The following is a 25,310-nucleotide window of genomic DNA, read 5'->3' on the forward strand; positions in this document are numbered from 1 at the left end:
GGTCCAACCACTGCCACCACAGGGAGCTGGGGTTGTTGTTTAAGCACTTTGCTATCACATTCTTGCACAGGCCCATTCCCTGCCTGTTTTCAAGGTGGGTGAAGGTTGGAGAGGGAAGGATTGGATGAGTTTGGATGATGCTGCCACCATCCTCTAAATCCATGCAGACTAAACTTCCTGAGGCTGGAGAATCAGAGCCTGAAAAGATGAAAGCCCAGCAATAATGACAGCCTGGGATAGCTCATCAGGAAAGGTGTTTCTGTCCTTCAGCAGCAGTGGTTTCCCCTCCCTTCCCCTCAAAGCCCTTCCTTTGGCAGCCCACAAAGGCAGGTTTAGCTCTGGGGATTTGCTGCTACTGCCCAGGTCCAGAAGAGGGGCCCTCCTCCCTCCCCTCATGTTTACACACAGCCCCAGGAAAGAAAGAGCTTCCTGAGAAGCAGACCAGGATGGCAATGCACAGCATGCCAGCCCCTGTGGTCAGCATGTCCCCACAAACCAGTTTGTCTTGCTCTCTGGGTGAGCACAGGCCAACACGGAGCAGAGTGTGGTGGCAGAGCCTCTGCCAGCCTTTTACCCGGCGACACCGCGGCTCTGCCACTCCGGTCACCAATGCCACGGTTCAGCTCTGCCTCTTGTCTCTCCCACATCTGCTGGTCAGGCCGGGACCTCACAGGCTTTGGGATGTGCGTGATGCTAAAGCAGCAAGGGGGGAATTGCATTTACCTGACAGCAGGGGTGAGTTTGACACCTAAACAGAATCAGTGAAAAACCCCTTGGTGCCATTGCTCCCCCAGGACGTGCAGCTGTCCTGCAGGCTCTGGGCAAGGAAGTTGCTCCATCACAGGTACACCAAGCTCCAGAGAGGGACTGTCAGTGCTCACAGTGACCAGGACAGCCATACCCCCAGTATCCCCAAATCACACTGGGATGCTGATATTTACTCCAGCAATTTTTTATTGGGCAAAAGCATACGCAGGTATGGAGTGCTCCACCACTTGTGCATCCACTGTGGGTACCGGGAAGCCCCTCGGGCACCGGGTCCCACCCGAGCACATCCCTGCCCCGGCCGGAGAGTCCCACTGCCACCTCGTGGGAAAGGGACGCATCGCCTCTGCTCCGCCGCTGGCACAGCGAGAGCAAACCTCCTCCAGCAAAACCCCTGCTCCTGCTGGGCCACAGCACCCGGAGAAACCTCGAGTACCTGGCATGGAAGGAGAGGGTCCACACAGATCAGAGGCATCATGAATTATTCTGATCTTTCCGTGGCTGTCTCCACGCCTGCTCCCCAGGCTGACTGGGAAGAGAGGCTGCTCCCAGGGCAGGTGAGGGGAGAGTGGAAAGGCTCCCTGCAACAGGACCTGCTCCTACACTCCTGGTCTCACCAAGGTGAGCCACAGCACCACTTGAGGGCACTGGCTGTCCAGGGACAGAGCTCAGGAACTGAAATACTGGTCCCATGCAGAAGACTCAGGGGTGAGGCAAAGCCATGAATTCCCTTGTACTCCCAGTTAGCACCTGGTTATTGAAACAAGAGTTCTGTTCATTTTCATCAGGATAGGCCAGAGACAATGAAAACCCTGCTTCACTGAGCAGACAGAGAAATAAGGAGGCTACAAATCTCCCCCACAGAGGGAATGAAGCAGTGAGCAGCCTCTCATGGCTTTGAGAAATCAGCCTACAGCAACTTCCAGAAGAGGCTGGAAACAAATCGCTATTGCTGAAACTGCTGTGGGTCGAGAACATCCCACGCCACAGACACAGAGGTGGCTCTGCTCTCTGCTCCCCCCAAACACGGAGCCTCCAGTTTGCACTGGTGTGACAAGAGGGAAACCATCAATCCCTCCTGCCCCGTAACTCCATCTCTGATCCTGGCCAAAGAGCCACAGCACAAGCAGAGAGGGGGGAAAGGAGGGACAAAGGCCCTTCCACAGCCCCGTGCAGTGTCCTGGCTGCAGCCCTGGTGACAGGTATGGGACACCATGGGGTGCCTTGCAGGGCCATGCTCCTGCATTCAGGACTGCAGTGATCTGGGCACTGGGTGGGCAAACTGAGCTCTGCCCTCCTGAGCTGCCAACAAGGCTGAACCAGCTCTGACCCAGAGCCAAAGGAGGAAAACAGAAGTCCACGTGCTGGGAAAGGTATCCTTGGGCCCCATACTGGTGCTACAGGGAATTCATACTGTCCTTTTGGTCAGCAAACCTGCAGTCTTCACGTCAGGGAGCAGAGGAGCCTCTCACAGTCCAGCAGCTCCAGGAAAGCAGCACTCAGGAAGGACCACACCTTTGATGGGTCCCTCTGGGCCACTGGGAAAAGGAACATCAAGCTCCTGAGCTTTACTCTTATTTTTTCTGCTTCCATATTTTGGACAAGCGGAACTTGTTCTTCTTCCTCTCTGGCTCCTGGCTCTCAAGAGATCCATCTGCAGGAGAAGGAGCAGACACAGAGCAGGTTGAGACCCACAGGCCAGCTGCCCCCCAGTGCTGCTCTGTAAGAGAAGAAAGGGCCCTTACCCAACCTCTGTATCATGTCTGCCAACATCTGGTCTTCCTCTTTCTCTCTGTAAGGAACAGCATAGTATTAGAAAACTTTGTTGTGTTCATGACAAGCTGGTAGACACCAAAACCCATGCAAATAGTGCTCTTATTCCCCCAGTAAGAAATGACCAACCTCCACAGCATACCCTGAGAAGGCTGCAGGAAAAAAACCCTACAGTTAAGAGTCTTAGACATTAGCAAATTCCATCTGGTTCCCTTGAAAGCAAGGGCCTGTGCGGGGATTTCCAGACCTTCTCCCAGCTGGCTGATGAATCATCCGAGTTCATGGAGCGGTGAGACACCACCACACCCGAGGAGATGAATGAAGCTGAGAAACAGTAGCCCGGGGTGCTACAGAGGTGCTCACTGCCATCAGGGACAAGCACACTGCTGTCACTGCCTTGTCCTGGGCTTGTCCTAGAATCCACAAGCAGGAGTTGGTGCTCTGAGGTCAAGAAATGGAGGCTGTTCTCAGCATCAGGGGGCACAAATCCAGCTACTTGACACAGCAGTCTTCCTTTGAACTTGGGAAGGATCCAGTTCATGGCTACAGCTGTTCTTTCACTTGCTGCAGCAGACGAGCACATTCCTGACTTCATGTTCCCAAATTTCTCCTGCATCTCCCATACTGCCTCCAGCCTCCCCATCTCCAGCCTCTCCCTCTCTTCCCCCGCATTCCACATTTCCACAGCCCTTGTTCCCACAGCAGCTTGAGCTTGAGAGAGCAGTGAACAGGGCTGTGGTCCTGATCTCCTTCCAACAGCTGCCAAGGATGCAAAGACAGCAGCATTTAGGACAAGATGGTTGATGACAGGTGACCACCCATCTCTCATGGAGCAGAAGTCTGGACTACAGCCACTCATCCACACCTACAGCCTGGACAGCAGTGGAAATACAATAGTGTTGGCTCATTTCCCACCATCTGAGGACCCTCACCTGAGTCTGTCCTCATCCAGGCAATCCACAATATTGTTCCGATCGTTGACTGTGTTTAGGTACGACTCCAGCAGCTCCTTCTCTTGCTCCTTCTCCCTGGGCGTCTTCAGATCCTCTGCACAAGACAAAGCAAGCCCATCTCACAGCTACAGGCAGTACCTTCCCACTGTGGCTCCTGCCTCCACCCTGCTCCAGCAAGCCTGATTTTATTATCCTCACACTCAGGGGCACATCCTGCCTCCCGGACAAAGCCGAGGTGGGTTGGATGTTACAGGGAGTAACATCCCACCTGACAGGGGACAGCCACAGTCAGGGGACACTCACAGTGCACCCACAACCCCTGGCAGTGCCTTCAGATCTGAAGGACACCCCAGGGCTGGCACACAAAGCGGAGGCTCCTGGGGCCAGCAGGACTCCCAGTGTGGCCAGTCCTTACCTGGTTTGCTCATGAGGCGTCGCAGCTCCATCTCAATATTCCACTGCTGCTCCTCCAGGTTCTGCTGCTTCATCCTGGAAGGAATGACAGAAGTGATGAGTTACTGCCCTGCTATGCCCCAGGGCTGGATCTTTCTCCTGTCATGCTAAAGCCTCATCTCTGTGTTGCCCGCCACCTCTTCCTCCACATTTCTGAAGTTTCCCTCCTCACAAGCTCCTCACAGACCCTGGGTGCTCAAAGGCCCACCAGCTAATACATCATGATGCTGGCAGTTCTCCCAGAGACATCCTCCACCCTTCTCATCCCACCAACTGGCACATCACTTTTTTGGGCTGTAACACTCCCTCTCCTTCACTGCTCACAGGTGAAGTGCACCAGCAGACAGGTGAATTTCTGGTTGTACTTACTTGTACATCAGCTCTGATTCCTGTCTGAGCAGCAGCTGTTTCTCATGGATCAGTTTGAACCAATCCACCATAAGGGCATCCTCAGACTCATCTGCAGAGGAGACAAAGGGCAAGAAGTGGCATCAGTTCAGCCCTCCTGGCTCAAACACAAAATCTCTTGAGGGAGAGCTTAGGATGACTTGTATGAGCCCCAGGCAACCTCAAGTGAAAACAGGAGATCTTCGGAACTCCTGGGTACAAGGGATGCAGGTCACTCCCTCTGGATTCAAGGAAGCTGCTCATGGATACTCTGCTACAGGACACCCAGCTCATCTTCCACACGGCTGCCTCAACTCTGCCCCTCTGCATGACCCCACTAAGCCCTGAGAAACTGCAGCCAGCCATGATGGCCAGCCTGGCTTGGGATCCAAAAGCCAGATCAACAGTGGCCTTCCATTCCCAAAACTCTCTGATCCTCAACCAAACGAACACAAGACCTTGCTCATAAAATACATTACGAAACAGCCAGAGAAGGTTCAAAATTCCCCGGGCTTAATCTTTGTATACCCTGGGCAACCTGGAGTCTCACATGTAGCCTGAGTTCCTAAAAAATGGAGCCACGAGTGCCCAGGAGTAGGACATGAGCCTCACACGTCCCCACCACAGCAGAGCTGGCACCAGGTCTCCTTTACCTCCCTCGCAGGCACGCAGCTGCTTCTCCAGATCCACTCCTTTCAATTCCAGTTCGTCCAGCTGCTTCTCGATGTCACGGACTTTCTCCTGGATTTTCTCCTCAGGGAGGTAGTCTGGGTGCAGCTAGGAAAGAAAATGTAGGACAAAACACAGCTCAGCACCCTCAGACTGCCTGCTGAGGTCACAAGAGAGATGGGAAAGGGCATAATGAGCCCAGCTACAGAGCCACAGCCTTGGAGGGCCAGGCCAGCAGAGGTGCAGAGCTGGCTGCTCACAACAGAGCGGTGGCCACTGCAAGGCTGTGACACGTGTGCTGCCAGTGGTAACCCACCCACACTTGTCAGTCCACAGACATTCCCCCTCCTTCATTGGGGAATGCAATGTCTACCACGGTTTTGTTTGGCTCTGTCTCATTCCAGCTCTGACTGTCTCCCTGCATGGAAGATAACCAGCAGCCTCTCCACCTTGTCGCTGCCTCAGAGCTTTTCACCCTTTCCCTGGGCATCCAAATAAACCCTCCCAATAAGATAAACTTAGATATGTCTGGACAAGCACTCCAGAAGGATATCCAACAACCCCAGCCTGATCCCCTTACACCTGGTTTCCAGCCATACCTTGTTTGGGGACATCACTTGAAGCTTGTCTTTGCTTTTTGGGACAGGGAGTTTAACTAGAAGGGAGAAAAAAAAATAAAAGAATGTCACAACGACCTTTAAATAATTTTATGGTGTGGGACAGTGCCTACACCACCAGAGCACAACAGGTCCCAGCTACCCAACAGAGGTCACAGATGAGACATGTGCATCCACATGCCTCACCAAAGTAAGAGATGTATCCTCACAGCCTGATTTACTCCTTGTGGCTTGTCATTCAGGCCACAGGTTGCTGCTTTTGTCCCCAGGGTACAGACAGTCACCTGATTCAGGTGTGACTTTGGAACTTCCACCCAAGAATATTCACTTTCATGTTCATTCACTATCTTGTTAAAACCCAAAGATATTTATTGTGGCAAAACCCGTCCCTTATTAAACTTCCAAAGGATAGCACAGAAAGACTGGGTTACTGTCACAGGAAACACCAAGATATACTAAAAATGTCCCTCTAGTGCTCTTTTACAAAGGAGTATCAGTAAATACTGATGAAACAAAGATGGTCTAGGGGACCTCAGTGTAAATCTCAGGAAACTAAGGTTCATTTCCTCCCACAAAACACTTCCTAGGTGAGAAGTCCCTTAGGCCCCACTACACAGCATTATTTAAGCCCTGGACACCTATTAAAATCAATCCTTAAGCAACGTGTATTTGTTCCACTGTGCCTCAGCTTCCTCTGCCCAACTGTGCTGCAAGGATAACTACAGAAGAGCGTGAGGTATTTGGATACCCGAGGGGCTGGGCTGGATAATTACCACAGAGAGAGAACAGAGGCGTACGTGGATGATGTGATAAGGAAGGAAAACTCTACTATCAAAAGAGCACGGCTGTAACAAAGGCAGCAGCGATGCAGGCTCAGCACACCCAAGGAGAAAGACAGGACAGACGGACTAGGGGAGCCTCCTGAGAGTCTCTGGAAACTGAGGAAGAGCTCAAGGGCAGCTCTCCAGTTTCCCAGCCCTTGCTCTGTTGTGCTTTCTAGGAAGAGCACAAAAGGAGAAGATGCTGGATGTGGCTGTGCTGCTCCCGCACTGCTGGCCTCCGTCAGGGATCTCCTCCCTCCGGATGCTGCTGGTTTGCTGCTCTGTGCACTGCCTGCAACTCACACTTCTCTTAAGGGTTCCTCCAAGAGGGACTTGGCCTGCCTGGAGCTCTCTGCCTAAACAACACTTCCCTCTCCCAGCTCAGTCCTGAATCTGTGGGCTCCTTCTGAGTGGGCTCTGCAGCACCTCCAACCAAGGCAGAAAGCTGCAGCACTGATGGTGAGAAGGCCACGGTCACTGGAGGGGAAGAGAATGTAAAATGACACCCTGTGACCAGCTCAGGATCTGATATCCCCTGATACCCCCAGGTTCTGGCTTGACAGACACAGCATGGCTTGGCTGCTTGCCAGCAAGCTGGAAGTAGGACAGTTGGCAGGAAAGCCCTGGAGCCTCCTTTCTCAACAGAAACCACCACCTACCACCAAAGAAATGAGGGATCTACAGAAACGCTCACCTTCCATAGCTCACCACAACCCCAGGACTGAGGGCAGGAACAGCAGGTGACTGTTCACAGGTCTCTCTGATTGCTGAGGTAAAAATGTACACAGAGGAGCAACAGGTCTAACCCACAGCCTGCCCAGTGACAGCAGCAGGAACCAGCCTCTCAGGTGGCAGACTTGGGCACACGGCAAAAGTGGGGGGAGACTGCTGGGAAGGTTTCCCAATGGCCCTCCCCCACGGCAATCATTAAGCTTTAGGATGACAGATACAAACCCAGCCTCCCTTATCATAACTGCTCACTTCCTGGGAGAGACTAATGCTGAACCCTGGGGCTGACTCTGAGGAGAGAGGAGCTGGAAAGTTTTGGGAAAATGCCGGCAAAGGAGGCACATCAAACTTTTTAAAAAGACAACACAACTGGAGTTTCAATGTTTGGTAGCTGTCAAAGACGCTGGCTAAGGACAATGCTGGAACCAGCTGACAAAAAATAAAGCATGATGCCATTGAGCCATCAGGGCCCATCCTGCTCCAAGACAAACACAGGGGGCAGGACTGAGCCCTGCTGAGAGAATCTTCTACTCCAGACAGGTAAGACACAGCTAGATGGGGTAAGGAAAGGGGAGACAAAGAAGCTGAGCAAACAGGACAGCAGCAAACATCAGGTTAGTTCCAGAAAATTCCATTAGCTCTGTGGTGGGATATGTCAGAGCAAGGATAGAGGGGCAATGGAGGAGAGGTGCACAGTAAAGCTGTGGCTGAACAAACAGGAGTAAGAAACTGGATTAAGAGTAGGGACAAACTGGTCAGGACATCTTTGAAAATCCAAGAAACAGCAGCCTTGACTCCTGCTCCTGTGGGTCCCACCAGCTGGAGTCTCTGGATGACAGTTCTCTGCATTCCTTTTATTTCCTAAAGCCACTCAACTGAAGAGGAACAGAGACATCAACTAGATCCCAGTTCCCCAAATTAGGAGATGGTCCTCTTCACAGCACTAAGTCTGAAGAATGACAGGGCAGTGACCCTGAAAAATTCCTATTTCAGTTTCTTCCTTTCCCACTGAATTCTCTGGCCTTGCTTCTTCCTGCTTAGGCCAAGCTGGCTAATAAAAATCAATTACACAGATTTTCCCCCCATGACAACAGCCACAGGGTTAGCCACAGAAAACTCGAGGATCCATATCCCATACTGACCACTCACGCTGTTCCCTGACAGTGCAGAGGAGAGAGTGACTTTGGTAAGGAGAAGAGATCTTACACGTAGCAGTGTTTGTTTTCAGCTGTTTGCCGTCTTCCTCCTTCTTGGCAGAGGCTCCAGGATCTTTCCAGTCTTGCTTTGAATTCTGACAGCTCCTGATAAGATCTGAGCTGGGAATCAACAACTTCTTTGTGAATCCACCAGATGAAGCTGGATTAAGAAGCACAGACACGTTTTGGTTAAGAAATTTCAACCCTCATCTCATAGAAATCCCTTTATTGCCCAATGTTTCTGGCACTCATCACTACCCAACTCCACTTCTAGTCCTAGTCCTCCTCTCTTGATGATAATAAAGGGCATAAGACCAAAGTAAACATGGAAGAAGCACTAATTGCAAGGCCAGAGTAAGAGGAGAATAAACATTCAGGAGGAGAGTAAACAGTTGGGAATCATCACCAAGATTTCTCAACATTACACAATCATGCAAGAGAGAATAAGTGAAATGTCTTGCAGAAGAAGGGAACCCTAGGGAAACTGAATCCCTCTCCTTGGGGAAGGATGGGAGGCCACCCATCAAAGGCACAAAATAAAGGAACCATAGGGCCAAAGCAAGTGCAGAGAAAAGACCCCTGAAAGCAAGGCACAGTCTCCACCAGCACATTCCTCACATGTGCCTTGCAGCAGCAATGCCTATCCCCTTCCTGATGAGCAAAATGAAGGCAAAGCTTTTATCCTTCATACCAGAGTCTGGCTTTGCTGATGGGACAACTAATGTGCTTGGCTCTGCCTCCTTGTGTGCTGGGCTCCCTGTTCCCACCTGGGAGCTACCAGTAGGTTTCTTAGAGCCATCTTGGTCCCTGTGAAGAAAAAAGACAAAAGTAGGAAACCATCCCTCTTGCAGAATGGTCCACAGGAAAAGTTCTGGACATCCTGGTCTGGATCTCCATCTGGGATGGTCACACTTGTCATGGAAATCCATCCACCAGCTCCAAAGACACTCACTTGTTGGCTACAGGCTTCAACCGAGATCTCCACCCTTCTGGGCTCTCAGACTTGTCTTCAGCAACATTTGTGTTTCCTGAAGAAAGGAATATAGCAAGGTAAATAAAAATAAACAAGAACAAAAATATCCAATAAAAAGAAACAAGCCAGATTTGAGTCTCGGGAGAATCCTAGGAGATAAGCCATGCACTGGGGCAGATACTATGATGTTATTGCAGCAAACCAGCACCAGCTCAACAAGTTTAACACGGACAGATTCAGATACAACAGGCAGTAAATCATCTCAGTGGCATTTTGTCCCTTTCAGATCAAATTCTTTAACACCTACGCAGCTACAGAAATACAGCCACAGAGTACATGAACAGGCACATTCAACAGCAATACAACACAACCACCTCAGATCTCAGAGAACAAAGGCTGGGGCAGGAAGAGGGAGAGTCCAAAAAACCCCACAAAGTCTCAGCAAACTGCAGACAGACACATCTTCTGGCCCAAAACATACAGGCCATCTGGAAGTGCCTGGGACACTGGGAAGCCCCAGAGTATCATCCGTTGGCCCACTGCTAAGTCACCATGATGGAAGTTTGGTTCAAAACAGACCAAGAGGCTGCATGAGCCTCAACTGCAGCCAAAAAATCATCCCAAACTTCTGGCAAGGTCTCCCATCTGGGAAAACCTAAGCCTTTGAAAGCCACCATGATCCCAATGTTTGATGACAGCAAGCACAACTACAAATACCTGGCGATCCTCAGAACAGTAAAACTCGCCATGCTAGAGGGAGCAATTGCACAGGGATAAACAGAGGTTGAGCCCCACTGCTCAGAAAACCCTTATGTGGTGGTACAGACAGAAAGGACAGGAGTCATGGATACATCTGCTGTACTGGTCCAAGGGGAAGGCATAAAGCTGGAGTGCTGTGTCCAGCCAGAGCTGTGTGAATCACTCATCCTCACCTTTGATGCCTTTTGACTCTGGCTTGTGCAAAGGGTCAACAGGTTTGCTGGCAGCCTGGCTCTGGGGCACAGGGCCTGGAATCTTTTCCTGCTTTGGTGCTGTGTACCCTGTTTTGCTGGACTGTGTTTTTGGAGCTGGACTCTGAGAACTGGTGGGAGAAAACTTGCCACTGCAAAAAAGAACAACTTAGTGAGTCTTTTTGAAAGGATGGGCCTTTTTATTGGCTTCTGTTCAAATGATTTGTATGTGTCCCTCTACATGTCTTTAATATTGAGCCACAAGAGCAGTCAGGACAAAGTAAAGAAAGATGCAGGGACTTCTCCAAATTATCCCAAGGAACATCTTGGCAGAAAAAAGGGAAAGAGAAATAGTGCTTACCTGCTAGGTGCTGAGGAGCCAGTGAAACTCAGTCCTCCTGGCCTGTGTGGAGAAGTGTTTGATCCAGACAGAGCCTGTATGATATGGTTACGTGCCTGATCCTTCCCAGCATTCACTCGGCTGACCTCAGCAGTGGTTCTGGCAGGGGCAGTTTTATCAGGGCTGTGAGGAGGCTGGGTTTGTTTTTGAGTGTCAGGAGATTTACTGCTGGAGGACTCCAATGACCGAAAAAAATTTTCTCGGGCTTGCTGTGTTTTTGCTGTGGAAGATGTCCAAGGAGGCTTTGATGGGGTGCCTTCATGGTGATCTGCCTTATTCCCCAACGAGGCACCTTTGCAGTCATCTGATTTATTTACAGCTGAGGAGGACCATGGAGTATTCACACTTTTGAAGCCAGAGCTTCCAGAGGATGAAACAGATGGCTTGGTTGAATTAGTGAAGCCTTCCTGGCTGGGTTTCTTCAACACCTGCTCTGGTTTCTTGGGTTCTGCTGCTTTCTGGAATGCCCTGGCAGCAGTAGGGGCTGGGGTACTGTCAGGTTTTTTCCCAGTACTGTGGAGACCGGAGAGCTGGACATTGTCTGGCTGCTGGTGGCTGGTACAGATGAACGTACCAGGCTCAGGCCCAGCTTTGTAGCTTCCAGGAAGAAGCAAGTTCCAACACTGTCTGCACCTGTGGAGACAAAAGTCTCAGGAAACATCCTCCAGAGCACTGGGAGACACACAGCTGGGAGTGCAGGCACAACTCCACCATCCACAGGAGGGTGAAGGTACCGCACTGGCAGTGAGCACATTCTGTGTGCACATTCCTCAGGCACCAGAACAGGAGCTGTTGATAGCACAGCCTGAAGCAGGAAAGGTGTAGATGAAAACAGACCTGTGCAGAGAGTTTCCCTTACACACAGCTCAAGAGCAAGCCCAGGTTGCCTCCACTCTAAAAAAAAATGTGCCACGCCACTCTGTCTCCATCCCAAAGGAACCAGGCTGGCCCCCTGTGACCCCCAGGGCTGTGCCCCTGCTTTGAAGAGCTGCTGTACCTGAAGCAGTTCCTGTGATAGAGCTTCCCATCGACCAAGTAGCGCTGCACCAGGTGCACGTGTTTGCCACAGACCCCACAGCTGCTGCTGGGGACGTTCCCACTCTCTGCCAGGACCCGTTTCTGCGGGGAGAAGCAGTGGGTGAGCAGGCAAGACCATGGCCCTGGACACAGCTACAAATCTCCCAGGCAGGTGAGCAGCTGGCATGCACAGCTAGGACAGAGAAGTGACATCCAGGAAATCCCCTCTCCCTCTAATCCCTTTGTCATGGAAGTGGAACAGCCCTTGGAAGGACAGAGTATGGGGAATATGTTCCCAAAAAGCCAGAGGACCAGGGTGCCCTGTCTGCCTGTAGGCAAAGATCTCTGATTTAAATTAGCTGGGAAAGGGCTTCTACCCTATTTTCATCCCTACTCTGCTTTGAAACCATTTCCAAGAACTGGATCACTGTTTCCTAACAAAAATAATACTACATCCTGTAAAAATCTCCATCCCCAATATCTAGGAGCAGCATACCCATGTCCTAAGACACCCATGTCCTGTTCACGATGTATCCAGGCTGACTGATGGTTTCCCAGTGACTCTCACCTCAATCTGTGCTGGAACCAGACCTCTGGATTAAACCTATCATCGTGAGCAGAAAATTTAGAGACTAAGTCCTTACCACCAGGAGCCTTGAACTAGCCCAGTACTCTCTACCCCACGGAACAGATTTAAGGTACAAGGAACTCCCATACCCACATTTCCTACCGTGGTTACTGGGGAGGTTTCCTTTGGCTTAGCTCTGGCTGGTGGGTGGGCAGGAGGCAGTTTTGGTGGCACTGGCTTAGGAGGCTCTGAAGCAGGCTTTTTCCCAGGATGTTGCTCTGGAGATTCAGAGGAAGGACGCTTGATTCCAGCCATGCCTCCAACTGGAAGAATGGAAGAAGGGAGTATTTTTAAGGAAACACAAGGAAAACTCACAGGTTTAGGAGTAAATTACAAAGTAAGAGTATCCAGAGGTGCCTGATGGGTAACAAGCAAAGCACACAAGCAGACACAGACTTCCTTCGTGAGCAGTTCTGTACTGGACTGAGGGGCAAGAGGCAACAAGTGAATTGCAACAACATTCAGCTGAAACTGCTGATTTTTCTCTTCTCAGGGAGTTTCATGAAGGGAAATACAAAAATGAAGAAATGCAAATTGCCATCTATAGATGGTAAGAACGAGACCTTGGGTTTTCAATTCCAGTCCATGGTTTGGCTGGAACAGGCCCTGCTGGAACAGGCAGAGGTGTTATGGCTAAGGAGCTGAAGCACAGAGGGTTTGCTTCATTCAAGTTGCTGTGCTCCAGACTTGCTACACACCCTGAATATTCACTGCTGCAAGTGTCCACCCCACATCCCAGCCGGGATCCCCATGGAGCAAACAGCCTTGCTGAATGCAGAAATTACCACTAAAAATAGGTAAATCTAGAAAGATTTGGAGGTGCCATAGCGGTGCTGATGGGGAAACCAAGACTTGCCATAAGCAGCCTGCAAATGCCCAATTCTCTTTTCTTTGCAGATGGAATAGCACCTCTCAAAATTCACTGTAAGTGGAGAAAAGAGAATCTCCAACACACTTCAGTCAAGCAGGGAATGGTGCCCTGTGCCCTGGGAAGTGAGACTTCCCTGGGAAACAAGGCTTTGTGCAAAGTTTTTACAGACAAGACCCCCAAGTGTCTCACGAGGATGCTATTTCTGCATCACTTCCTATTCTGAATGAGATGTCTCTGTGTTCCTTGTGGGATATTTGAGCCAAAGCTTCACTTTCCAAGTGACCACTTAAATAGCCACTCATCTGAAAAGAGATTATACCCTGCTCAGTAAACACAGAAAGGGCAGGGAGCAGAGAGGGAGCCCAGTTCCCAGCAGTCTGCCCTCAAGAAAGCCAACTATCCAAATAAACACCCAGGGCTCCTACTGCAGGGACCAGGGGACAGCTGACCTAGCAAACAGTTCAGGCTCGAGCTGCCCCCTCACTTCCCACTTGTGCCATTTACTGAATTCCTAAAGCCCAGCACAAGGATGGGTGGCTTCAACTCTACTCTTCCCTAAAAGCATGACCTCACTAAAGCATTGTCTGCTCACCCTCTCTGTCCTCCCGTGTCCTGCTTATTCCATGGTCCTGCTGGAAGCCATCTGAAGGGCATGACTGTGATCCCATGATTCTGCTTGGTGTCAGAGGGCACATTCCAGGCTGGGCTCATTTTCAGACATTCATGTTCACCCCAGCAACAGGAATGCAACCAAAGTGTTTTGTGGGACACTAGAGAGTATAAAAATGCGCTGTGCTCGATGACGTGGTAGACAAGATGCAGGGGGGAGGGGGCAAAGACCCCAACCTGACCCAGATTCTCACCACTTGGCACAAACACGATGGAATTCGTTTGATTTCAATCAGAACGGTTTTAAAACAAGAAATAAAAAATGAAGAGAGGGAGGGAAGAAGTTGTGGAGGGAGAGAAAAATCATGCTTAAATGTGTAAAGAGGTGGAGAAGTGGGACAAGTTTAAACATTGTCTAAATGTATGATATGTATTAAAAATGTCCTACATCTTGGAAAGAAAGCACAATTCACACAGAGTGAATTGTGCTTTCTTTCCAAGATGTAGGACATTTTTAATACATATCATACATTTAGATTCACCTTAACCAGTTAAGTCATTCATGTCCCACTTTCTAAAGTTTCCTCTGGAGGAACCTGTAAAATTGGTTTATCATATTATTTCATTTTGTGTGAGCTTAAAGCCAAATATAAACCAAGACTACAATAATGCTCCTGTGAGCCCAGATAAACTCTCCAGTACGTGAATATAATGCCTTGGCAGCTCTGTGGCCTGTTTTATGTTTGACAGAATTTCTATTACAATTATGTCCGTTAGGGTGATAATTTTCTTCTCCTCCCTTCTATCAGTACTGCTGTGCTGTACAAGCCCTACCATCAATACTGTTCCACTGGCACAGCCTCACAAACAAGCTCAGCCTTGTTCTATTCCATGTTCTCACCAACCCTCAGGCATGGCAAAGACTGGAACAAGGGTGGAGGTGCTCAAGAATGGAAAGCTGAAGTAGGGACCATGGAGAGGAACCTTCAGTGCTCCTGTCTGGCTGGACCATAAGAAATTTTAGACTGTACAAAAGCACTGGTGCAACTGTAGGCTGGTGTGCAAAGAGTTCAGATCCCCCAGTGAAATAGTGCTGGTACCAAAAAGGCCTCTGTGCAGTCTATTTTCTTTTCCAAGCTTGTTAGGAGGCAAGGGAAAGCATGAAATGAAGCCTTGAACCTTCCCACCCCTCCAGGGAATATGGCACTTACTAGGAGACCGTCCATGGAAGTAGTTATAATACTGGGAAACATAGGTGAGGATGCTCAGCCTGTCTGGTACCTTCAGAGCAACCATATCCTCTGCATCCAGCAAGGCTGGGATCCCCAGCTCCTCCTCTGCCACTCGAAATGCCTGGAGAAGGGAAAAAAAAAATAAAAATAGAGGGGTCTTGTCCATGCCAGGCAGCAGAGCTGCTCCTCATCATTAGTAAGAAAGTGCACTGCAAACAGCCCCACTCAAATAATAACTCTACTGGGGAACAGCTGCACCAGTTTAACTCCTACATTGTAGGAACCAACGGAGTCATGGCTTCCAGCCACTGCCTTGAGAAATCCAGGCAAGGAGCCAAAAATCTGGCCTGGCAAGCTGGCCATAGCTCACTGCATAGTAACTCACCTGGGCTTCCCCTGCTCTTTCTCCAGCCTGCCCGTGTCTGTGAGTGCACAGCTGCAGAGAGCCAGGCCTGGCAGAAGGGGATGTGTCAGTCCAGGCTGGCAGACTCGTTTCCAGGCTCCCAGCCCAACCTGGAGCGCTCCCCAATTAACGGTGGGCTGCTAGGTGCTCGCAGGCAGCTTTCATCTCTGAGTGCTGTGCACATGTTCAAGCTTCCTGCATCCTACTGCCTGCTCTCCTCCATCTGAAAATGGGAAATCTTGGGCTGCAGGAGGGACCCCTCTCTCCCAGACCAGAAAGGGGGAAGAGAAGTGTAATGCAGAAGAATTCCTGATACATGGCTCCCTTCCAGCTTAACTGTTTCCATGCTGCCTAACATGTATTTGGGGTAAATATTCCTCTTTGTGGTGTCCTCTGCTTTGAAACTGCAGGTAAAGGAGGCAAAAACTATTTTCTCTTGCCTCTGAACAAAAGCCTTTAATAGAATACAAAAAAAATTGCAACATCCAAACTTCACCCTTGCTCAGCTCAGTTTAGGGCTTTCACTAAGGACCTTCTCCAGCCCTGTTCTTTCCCAGCTTATGGGAAAAAATCCTTTCCCTCCCCCTTTGGAGCATCCCTGTTGAAATGCCAATAAAGCAAAGAAAAACAGCACTTGCAGGACCAGAGGCACAAGGAAGGCTACTGCTGAAGTCCAGAGTGAAAGGGTTAAAAAAAAAACCTTGAATATATTAAACCCCTCCGCATCTGACCTCTGGCATGGACACACACAGTGTTGGTGTACAAGCCAACCATTCCTGCTTAGAAGAAACAAACAGCCACTATTTTTCAGCAAGATAATTACCATTTTTTTCCATTGGGTATCCCAGTAAAAATGTAACAGAGCTGACATTAAAAATGCTTTCAGCCAGTTACCGCCGGCTGTGTCATCCCAGCTGCCAGCCCAGCCTGGCACTTTCCTGTCTTGTAAACTGGTACTTAATACATTCTTTAGAGCATTCCCCACTGCACTGGCTGCACAACTGGTCTGACCAGTCGAGTTTTCTTGCTGGACATTCCCAGTGTGAGGTTTAGTGGGAACACAGGTCATGCCACCTCCTGCCACCCTGTGCCACGGGTGACACGAGGGCAATGGGCACAGAACAAGTGCGAGGGGCTGCCTGGACCACAAAGAGGAGGATACTCTGTGCACCCACCTGGTTTGGCCAGAGCCAGGTGAGCAATGCAGAGAGCAGCATTAGGATATGGTGCCCCCTGTGCCTGCAGCATCCTCATGTTCCTGGAAACTGCTTTTGTCTGGAGACCCAACAGAATCACCACCTAACAGGACCCAGTCGCCCTTGTCCTCTACCTGCCTGCCCAGGCTGGCCTTTAGAGGACCAACATGTTGTTTCTGCATTATGTTTTTCATCAGTGCAGCTCCAAGTGCCTTCCAGGGGAAGAAAGTGCCACTGCTGCCATGTCTATGCAAAATGGGAAAGTGATATGCTCGAGGCCACCTGAGCTGGCCTGGCACAGCTTCCCTCTGGCACAGGCTCTACCTGCTACACCACACCACCATCCACCAGCACCGAATCCAAGGCCTCTAGAAACTTTTCTCCTCGTTACATATTTTTGAAATCTCTAGAAAAAAAATGCCACCAACTGAAATTTTTCTAGAATTTGGGGTTGGTTTTGTGGCACTTGAGAAGTGACACATTCTTCTTTGACAGATGACCTTATATGGCAAAGTGCAGTTCAAACAAGGCTTTTTTACGTGCACAATACAGCCCTTGAAAAGAAGTCTCTGATGAGTAAGGCATCAAGGAGGGTCTGGAATAAAGCAGAGGAATAACGCTGGGAGAAGTCAGACCCACTTGTATCCCAAGGACAGCCGGAGCAAGGAAGGGTAGGAGCTAGGATGGAGAGCAGTCCAAGGGGGAGGCCAGCCCAGGAGCCCACAGAGACGTGGAGGGTCAATCCCACTGACAGCACGGCCAAGGCACCAGGACACCAGCAGTGAAAAGACAACACAGACAAGTCATCCCACAGCAAGTGGAGTAAGGAAGAGAGAGCAAAACAAAGGACATAAAAGAAACTAAGAAAGGGGAAGGAGGGGACACACAGACTGCAACAAAGGAGGGGAGCAACTCTTTATGAGAAGCACAAAGAAGCTTTTCATTAATAAAAGCTGCGGAGGCAGCTCGCAGAGCTTGTTTCCCAGACAGAAGCAGACACCACCAGCCCAGCTGGAGAAGGAGCAACACTCAGGGATCCTCAGCACTTCAGCCAAGATACGCTTCCATGGCAAAGAGGCCCCGACTCCTGGCAAATACCAAACCTCCAGGGCAAAACGCATGGTCTGAATCTCCCCTTGAGGAGAGGAACACACAGGGCTGAACCCCAGAGTGGCACTGACTGCTCACAGGCTGCAGCCCCAGCCTGGGGACAGATGGTCTATCATGAGAGCTGTGGACACAGCCAGGGATGAGGGGGAGCAGAAGCTAAGGAGCCATGGGGGGACAAGTTCAGCTCTCCCAGAGGCAAGAAGCACTTCAGTCAGCTCACTGCCTGAGAGCATGTCACTCCTCCAGCCCAGACAAGGGTAAGCTGCCATGGTTTGTTCATATCCCAAGCTCCTGCCAAGCAGCCATTAAACTGTGTGGAGCAATGCCAAGGGAAGAGAAATTTTATAATTCACTGCCTCTCCTTTTGTGATGGGGAGAGGGAGAGGAAAATCCTTCCTTGGATCACTAAGACCATGCTTGAATCCAGCGCAGGAGGGGGCTGGCCTGCCTAACTTCTATTTTCTTTGTGGAAAGAACATGAGAAACTCCAGTGCCAGGCTGGAGTGAAGTGTCCAGGCAGGATCAGGTTTTAGGACATATTCACCTTGACCCCCTGCACCAGGAAGGAACAGAAGTGGAAGGACACTCCCTGTGCTTCCCCTCTCACACCAGCTACTTCCCAGCTCCTGCTCCATCCCTCAGGAGCATCACATACATACTCAACATGTCCATGTTTTGACCTCTAGCACCTCTGTCTGAGCTCCTGCTGCCACAGGACACGCTGGAAACAGGCATCACTGTGTGGCCAACTAAGAAGTATGAACAGTCTGAAGGTGCTTTCAAGCAGCCAGCCAGCCTGGACATTGCTGTTCAAGGGAGAAGGCTGGAAGGTGCAGATTAAGGCAAAGGATTGGAACACAGCACACTCAGCACACTGTGTCTGCAGGATTTCTGTTGCTAAATCACATGAGCAAAGTGCCAGGTCACAGACTAGACCAAAAGTAAACATTAAAAGTCACTTACCAACTTGTTGTTCTCGTACACATTTTCTTTTCTGAGGGAGTCAAAGTTTCTGAAATACAGAAAGAAGAGAAAAATCTCAGGTTGGTGATGTAGAGATGTGATGCTTCACTTCCAGCTCTCAAGCCTCTCAGAGCCTCACTGGCTCAAGGGACAGAGCACTCCATCCCACCCTCAGACAGCTCCAGAGAGAGCAGTGTGGCAGATCCCACCCGAGAGTCACAGACCTGCTGTACCCAGGACAGAGATGTGCAGCAGGCACAGCATCTGCCCACAGGCAGCACAAGGCAATTTTGGCACCTCTACCCTTGCAAGGGCTGACTCCCACAGCTGCCTGTGGACAGGACGTGTTGATACAAAAACACCCCAGGCAGAATGAGGGGTTCTGCTGAGACAGCCAGGAGCAACCTCTAACTCATGGGGTGGGTTTTTGTTCCCCAGAAAAGCCTTGCTCCTCTCCCACCTCAAAAAGATACACCAATGCCTGCTGGCCAGGTGTTAACACTAACACTCTCTCTCTGAAAGTGCTTTCCAGTCACATCCATGTTCTTCTCCTGTCTTGAAAGTTATCTCCACACAGAGAGAGCTCAGCTCCAAGGAGGTCTCTCACGCATCCCCCACACACTGCACTTATCACATGCTTCTCCAGCACACCCATATCCTCTGATCCCAGAAGCTCCTGGGTCCAGCAGCACATGAGTTCTGGCTTCAAATCCTCTTTTTTTCCTCTGGCAGAACTCCACAAAACCAGCACCAGGAATCTGCCTGGGAAAACCTCTGCCCAGACCATACTGCATCTGATAACACCAAAGTTGCCAGCAGAAATCTTACTCTGCTTTCCCTAGGGCTGTAACTCTGCTTTCCCTTGGGCTGTAACTTTTCATTTGTGATCATAATCAGTAACTGAAAAGGAAGTGACAATTACTGTTTGCAAATTCAAGCCAAAGTCAACAATTCCTTTCTGCTGTCCCCAGACATCGCTCTCCCTCTTCACCTCCCCCCAGATTTGCTTTCTCACTCGCTGGTCCAACCCAGATGCCACCGTCTCTGCACCGTGCTGGGAACTGAGGACCTGGGACATGCTGGGACAGGGATGAAAGCAGAGGGAAGAGTTTGTGCTACTGGAAGTAGAGCCGCGGCACAGCACGCTCCCTGAGCCACAGCGGAGCGTGTCCCTTGCTTAGGAAACAGCCATCATCAGCTTTGTTTCAAACTGACTGGCACTTGCTAAACAGGGAATACAAAACTGGCTGTTGGCTGGCAGCCCTGCTCTCCAACACTGCTTCCTTCTGCCCAGGCAAGCGGGCAGGGTCAATTCCCTTCCAATAACCCCGTTTCACTTTACAATCCTTGTGTCTGCTGGCACAGAGCTGAGCAAGAGGCTGACATCTGAGAGGGAATTCTCACTGATACACCGAAAACAGCACCAACGTTTGCATTTCTTGTGTGTAGCACCTTTACATCCTGTGTGGACCCACCCTGTTAGCCCATCCCACGCCTCTGGGATGAGCCAGGGTAACCCTGAGAGGCAGGGCAAGGCTGGCTCACAGCGACCTATTCATGAGACAAACACATGATCTGTATCGCAGCAGGGGAACTTTTTCCACTGCTTGTAACAGCAAGGAGCAAGCCAGGTCCTTTATCTACTCAGCACAGAAAGTGGAGCATTACATCATAAATAAGAGAGGCACCTTAAACAGGCTGGCTCATCATGCCACAGCCTGTGCCTCCTCCCTGCTTCCCACATCTGGTATTGCTATGTGGGATAAGGAGAGAAAGAATGACAGATAAGACCCAGAGGTTAAACTCCCCCAAAGAGCACGTAAAGACAAGGCACATCCCACCTCTAAATCATAGACTCTTTCCTGTGCAAAATCAAAGGGAATTGCAGAGATTTTACTTCAAGCAGCGCTCCTGCCCAAAGATTTCCCTTCCCTGAGACAATGGATTAAAAAGAGCAACAAAAATAATCATGCATCAGAAAACACTCAGAGAAACAATAGATACAACCATCCTTGGGTTAAGTCAGGCCAGAAAATTGGCTTTTTTTAAGAGCCAGCTGAAGGAGGTGACTTCAGCTCTCTGCCTCACTCCCAGTTCTGCTCCCGAATAGTCTCTGTAGCATGGAAATGCAGCAGAACACTGCAAGAGCAAAAAGGAGCTCCTGCTTCCTTGGTCATTCTGACATGTAAGACACTGGAAATACTATTTCTTGTCGGTCAGTGGCCTTCAGCCACACTCAGTGCTGTTTGCTGTGGTGATGTGTACACTCCCTGGCATGCAGCAGAGACCTAAAAACCCCAATCTTTTGATGGAGAGTGTCTCAAATCCCCTTCTCTTCCTCAAAACAGAGTGCAAACAACCAGGTTATTTGGTCATTTCAAGAGTCTCCTGACCTCTCAGCATTACTCTTTCCCTGGCTAGTCAGGTGAACTGCTTACATATAGTATTTCTTTTGGAAATTGATCTTGCTGGTGCATCTCCTATCCTGGAATATCAAAGCTCTCTGGACCAATGCAATCCTAAGACAGTGAAGGTAATACAAACAGAGAAGTAGGAGTTCTCCACTGAGAAAACACAGGCAACTGAATTAATTGGAAGAGGTGAAAAAAACAAATGTGACCCAAGAGAGGCCTCCAGTGTTGGAAACAAATCAGAGTGGAGTTCACTAGCGCACGAATAGCAGAGAAGTTTTTAGCTCCCAAAAAACCCCTTTCCTTAGCAAATAAGTGGCTGAGCATTTCTCATGCCCACAAATCTCCGTGACCACCCCGTGCTCCAGCTGCTCAGACCCAGCACTCACAAATATGCCACAGTCCTCTGCAAGCACATGTGCTTCCATAGGAGGAATCTCTGCTGCTTGCAAGCACTAACTTGATTGGAAACTTGACCTTGGAGCAGACTGAGAGAAAAAAAAAATCCCAGAGCCTTCATGGCACCAAAAAAGTTTCTGCTTTTTGCCATTTTGTGCAGTCAAAAGGATCACCAAAAAACAGAGAGGAGCCCTTTGCCAGCTCCCAGTCTTTGGACAGGGGCTCAAATCCAGCATGCTCTGCTGGGAACGGGACTCTTCAGCTGCGCTCTTTCTGGAGGTGCAAACCTGGGGACGTGGGTCTGGGGACTCCAGGCAGGAGATGTCCCCCATGTGCTGATCCTCCTCTCAGGAATGCCTGCTCCACACTGCCCTGTTCTGGCTGGCAAGTGACAGAGTGCTGCCGGGGTGAGCCCCGAGCCATCCTCCCCCTGCCTACGCCTGTCACACAAACCACAAACCCACCAAGCCAGGCGCCTCTGCTTCACCCCAGCCTCTTGCTGAGGAGAGAGACTGCACACAACCCATGCCCAGCGGGGCCAGGGTGACCTCATCTTCCACCACTGAGCTGACAATGACCTGAAATGCTGCTGGAGGAAAGGGCACCGCTGCTGCTCAGCTGCCAAGGGGGATTTCACCACCAGCCCATTCCCAGAACACCAGCCTGCAGTCTGGGAAAGAGCAAGATCCTGGACGAAGAAAAGGATCTTAATCAAAACCTTTCCTTGACATCTGGCATTAATATCTGAGTGAGCGTGCACAGCTCCCCTGCCTGCTCTAACTCATTCATCAGGATAGGGCCACTAAAATCGTGGCTGAAGCTTGCACAACCTTCACCACCATACGTGGCAGCTGCTGACCTCAGCCTCCTACCATGCTGCCACGAGGCTTCATGTCCCTCCAACAGAAGATGTCCCTGGGCTCTACAATCATCCCAGAAAATGGGCTGGAGCCTGCCTGACACAGAATGTATGCCCAGCTGGGACTGACTCTGAAGCACTCTTCATCTGGGACAAAAAAGAAGTAGATTTCCATGGTAATTCAGCATGGATCTCCACTCCCCCTGAGCATCTTTGCATGAGTGGGAAGTGAGTGGGAAATGCATTTCTAATTTTACACAGCCTGCCCTGTTCACTGGTAGCACACAAGCCAACATCAGCTAAGTTCAAGAGAAGTTATCATATTTTCCATATGTTTTCCAGCAAGAAAACAGGAAGGAAGGAGAGACCCACACCAGCCTGTCCTCTGAGCCACATACCCCACAAGAGAAGCCCATGATTATGTCCATGTTTTGAGCTTGAAGTTTTCCTGGTAATTTTTCAGGCTCCTGCAGGAGAAATCCCCTGCACTCAGCCCAAGAATGTCATTTGTGAAACCCAAGACAGAAAACACACTATTGCAAAACCATGTTCTGCAAGTGATTCATGCAGCAGAGCTGCTGCAAACACACCAAGTGCTCCAAACACCAACTGCACCTTTCTAGTTTTACTTTCAGTCTGAAGTTTTTAATCTTTAACTAGGATCTTTGGTAGAAGCAAGGACAGGAGCCCAGGATGAACCCCTGGGAAGCAGGAGTCACAGCCACACTTGCACCCAGCTGCACTTCTCCACTGCTGTCCCCTGCACCAAGAACACTGAGAGAAGCTTTTAAGGATACATGGAGAATCTGCACAAGTATTCTGCCCCAGGATCTGACACACGGCACCTGGCAACCCTGGCCACCAATGACCTGAAACCATTTCCTTCCAGCAGGACTTTGCCCAGTCAATGGTACATGTGGTGCTTTCCTGTATTACAGCACTGACGCTGATGAAGGAGGTCACAAATAAAGGCTTCTCTTACTTTAACCTTCAGGCAGCCCTTGCTGAGCTGGTCCAAGTGAGAAAGAGCTTCTGTGATGTCCCAAATAAAGTCAGGCAAAATGTCCACCATAAAAGAAAATGAATGGGAACAGAGAGATGCCTCAAGGAACATCTTCCCTCTTCAGCACAGAATTTATTTAAGGGATGTCTATCCACTATCCTTGTTGCACAGTTCAAGGACTATAAACAACCCACTAAACTGGGCAACAGGATTATTCCAGCTCTCACGTCGCTGAGCCCGTGTACAGCCGTGCGCCGGATGGGCCAGCTGCAGGAAGCAGCCACAGCCCCTCCACAAGGAACACCTCAACCTTTCTGCCCTGGCGTTTTATATTTTTGGGACTGTGAATCAAAGGAAGGAAAGGAATATTTGGAGTCACGTGGATGTGACAACATGTCAGGAGGTCATAAACAGCAACACCATGGTGACTGCCCATGCACTGGGACAACAAAGAGTGCCTGGAGCTCCTGTACTAACCTCCCGCTGCCCAAGTCTGCTCCAGTTTCTGTCAAGTTTCAAGACAACAGAGGAGAAAAAACAGGAGATCTTCTCTTCGGTTCAACCAGAAGCAAGACACCTGCAAGAGGGATGTCTGCACACAAACCCATGTGGCAAGATGTCCTTGGAGCATGAGGAAAATGGCAGAATACATGGTACAGGAGGAAAACTGCAGTACAGACCACCCAACCTGTTCCTCACCCAGCTGGGCACATCTGACCAGGAGAGACCTAACACTTAAATCAATATTCCTGGGCACTATTTCCAGTGCTCCCTTGCCTGAATCTTCCCCCTCAATCCCCCCATCTCAAAGTCCAAAGAGCCCAGAAGGGAAAAAAAAACCAACCAAAAAACCCAGCCGATAAAGCAGGATCTTTGACTCCCTTTGGTGATCCACCTTCCCAGATGTTAACATTTGGGCAGGGACAGTTCAAAACCCACAGGGCACCAGCAACGGCACCAGCAAGGTGTGGAAAGCACTTAACCTCCCACAGACAGAGCTCTAGATGGGAAGAAAAAGGATGTGCAGGAATCCAGTGGCTGTGGGGCCCTGCCCTTTCACTGCATTTTGTTTAAATAGCCCTCGCCTTGCGACCTGTGAGCGCTGCGCTGCTGTCGGGCTGAGCGAGGACAGCCCAGCCAGAGCAAACACAAGAGCAAAGAAGGAAACACTGCCCCAAAGATCAGTGCCTGAACTTGTTTTGCAATGGAAAGGACACATTTAGAACATTTATAATCCAGTTACTGAGGGAAGAAAAGGGAAAAAGGAAAAATATATGGAAAAAAACCAGCACGTAAGCTGGGAGAGTGGAGCTTTTCTCTTGGAGATTCTGAGCGTGGGTGTGAGCAGAATGCTGCTGGTGATGTGCCCGCAGGGAGGGCAAGAGCCCAAGGAAGGTGGAAGGCCGGGGGTCCACAGCTCGATGGACGGCGGGATGGCCACAGCCCATCCACAATTCGATGTAAGGCGGGATGGCCACAGCCTGGCGAGGGGTCCTGGGCAGATGGAGAACCCGGGATCTGCAGCTCGATGGACGGTGGGGTGGCTGCAGCCCAGCGAGGGCTCTGCGGGGATGGAGGACACGGGGTCCGCAGCTCGATGGACGGCGGGATGGCCACAGCCCAGCGAGGGTCCCGGGCCGCGAGCGGGGCTCCCACCCCGCCGGAGCCGGCAGCGCGGCCCTCGACGCCCGGCACGGTACTCACATGAGGTCGGGGCGGTGTCGGTGCAGGATGGCGCAGAAGGCGAGGCCGTCGCGGAACGAGGTGGTCATGTTGGTGATGCTGACATCGCGGTAGCCCTCGCACTGCTGCCGGCACCACAGCTGCAGGTTCTGGATGGCCGCCATGGCCCGCGACCCGCGCGGAGCCGCCGGGCACCGCGCCCCGGGGCTCGGCGGGGCCGGGCAGGGCCGGGCACCCTCC

General features: G+C 50.5%; 1 protein-coding gene across 3 annotated transcripts; it reads right to left on the reverse strand.

Annotated features, from left to right (window-relative positions):
* Positions 1-936: 936 nt before the first annotated feature.
* On the reverse strand, positions 937-25,304 carry MICALL2 (MICAL like 2). Of its 3 annotated transcripts, XM_042037253.1 has the most exons (17): positions 25,092-25,304; positions 18,716-18,764; positions 15,023-15,164; positions 12,434-12,594; positions 11,684-11,805; positions 10,648-11,319; positions 10,269-10,438; positions 9,316-9,391; positions 9,055-9,170; positions 8,374-8,523; positions 5,600-5,655; positions 4,985-5,108; positions 4,314-4,404; positions 3,907-3,980; positions 3,471-3,585; positions 2,511-2,557; positions 937-2,419 (listed from the first exon to the last, which is right to left on the reverse strand). In XM_042037253.1, exons 1-17 carry the CDS (start codon positions 25,232-25,234, stop codon positions 2,340-2,342), a joined length of 2,388 nt encoding a protein of 795 aa, XP_041893187.1. In that variant the 5' UTR covers positions 25,235-25,304; the 3' UTR covers positions 937-2,339. The 3 variants fall into 3 exon arrangements, with proteins under 3 accessions (XP_041893187.1, XP_041893188.1, XP_041893189.1); XM_042037254.1 differs by lacking the exon at positions 8,374-8,523; XM_042037255.1 differs by lacking the exons at positions 15,023-15,164; positions 25,092-25,304.
* Between the last annotated feature and the right edge of the window lie 6 nt (positions 25,305-25,310).

The sequence above is a fragment of the Corvus kubaryi genome, unplaced genomic scaffold (assembly GCF_017639235.1).
Source record: "Corvus kubaryi isolate FWS band 111438036 unplaced genomic scaffold, C.kubaryi_AGA036_p1.0 37387, whole genome shotgun sequence".
Lineage (NCBI taxonomy): Eukaryota > Metazoa > Chordata > Aves > Passeriformes > Corvidae > Corvus > Corvus kubaryi.

Excerpts from the sequence above, each read along its gene's own strand:
- MICALL2 (XM_042037253.1), bottom strand. The coding sequence starts at position 25,234 with ATGGCGGCCATCCAGAACCTGCAGCTGTGGTGCCGGCAGCAGTGCGAG. Across the intron at positions 11,320-11,683 it reads TATCACAGGAACTGCTTCAG|GTGCAGACAGTGTTGGAACT; the intron begins GTACAGCAGCTC and ends TTGTCTCCACAG. Across the intron at positions 9,171-9,315 it reads TTGAAGCCTGTAGCCAACAA|GGACCAAGATGGCTCTAAGA; the intron begins GTGAGTGTCTTT and ends TTTTCTTCACAG.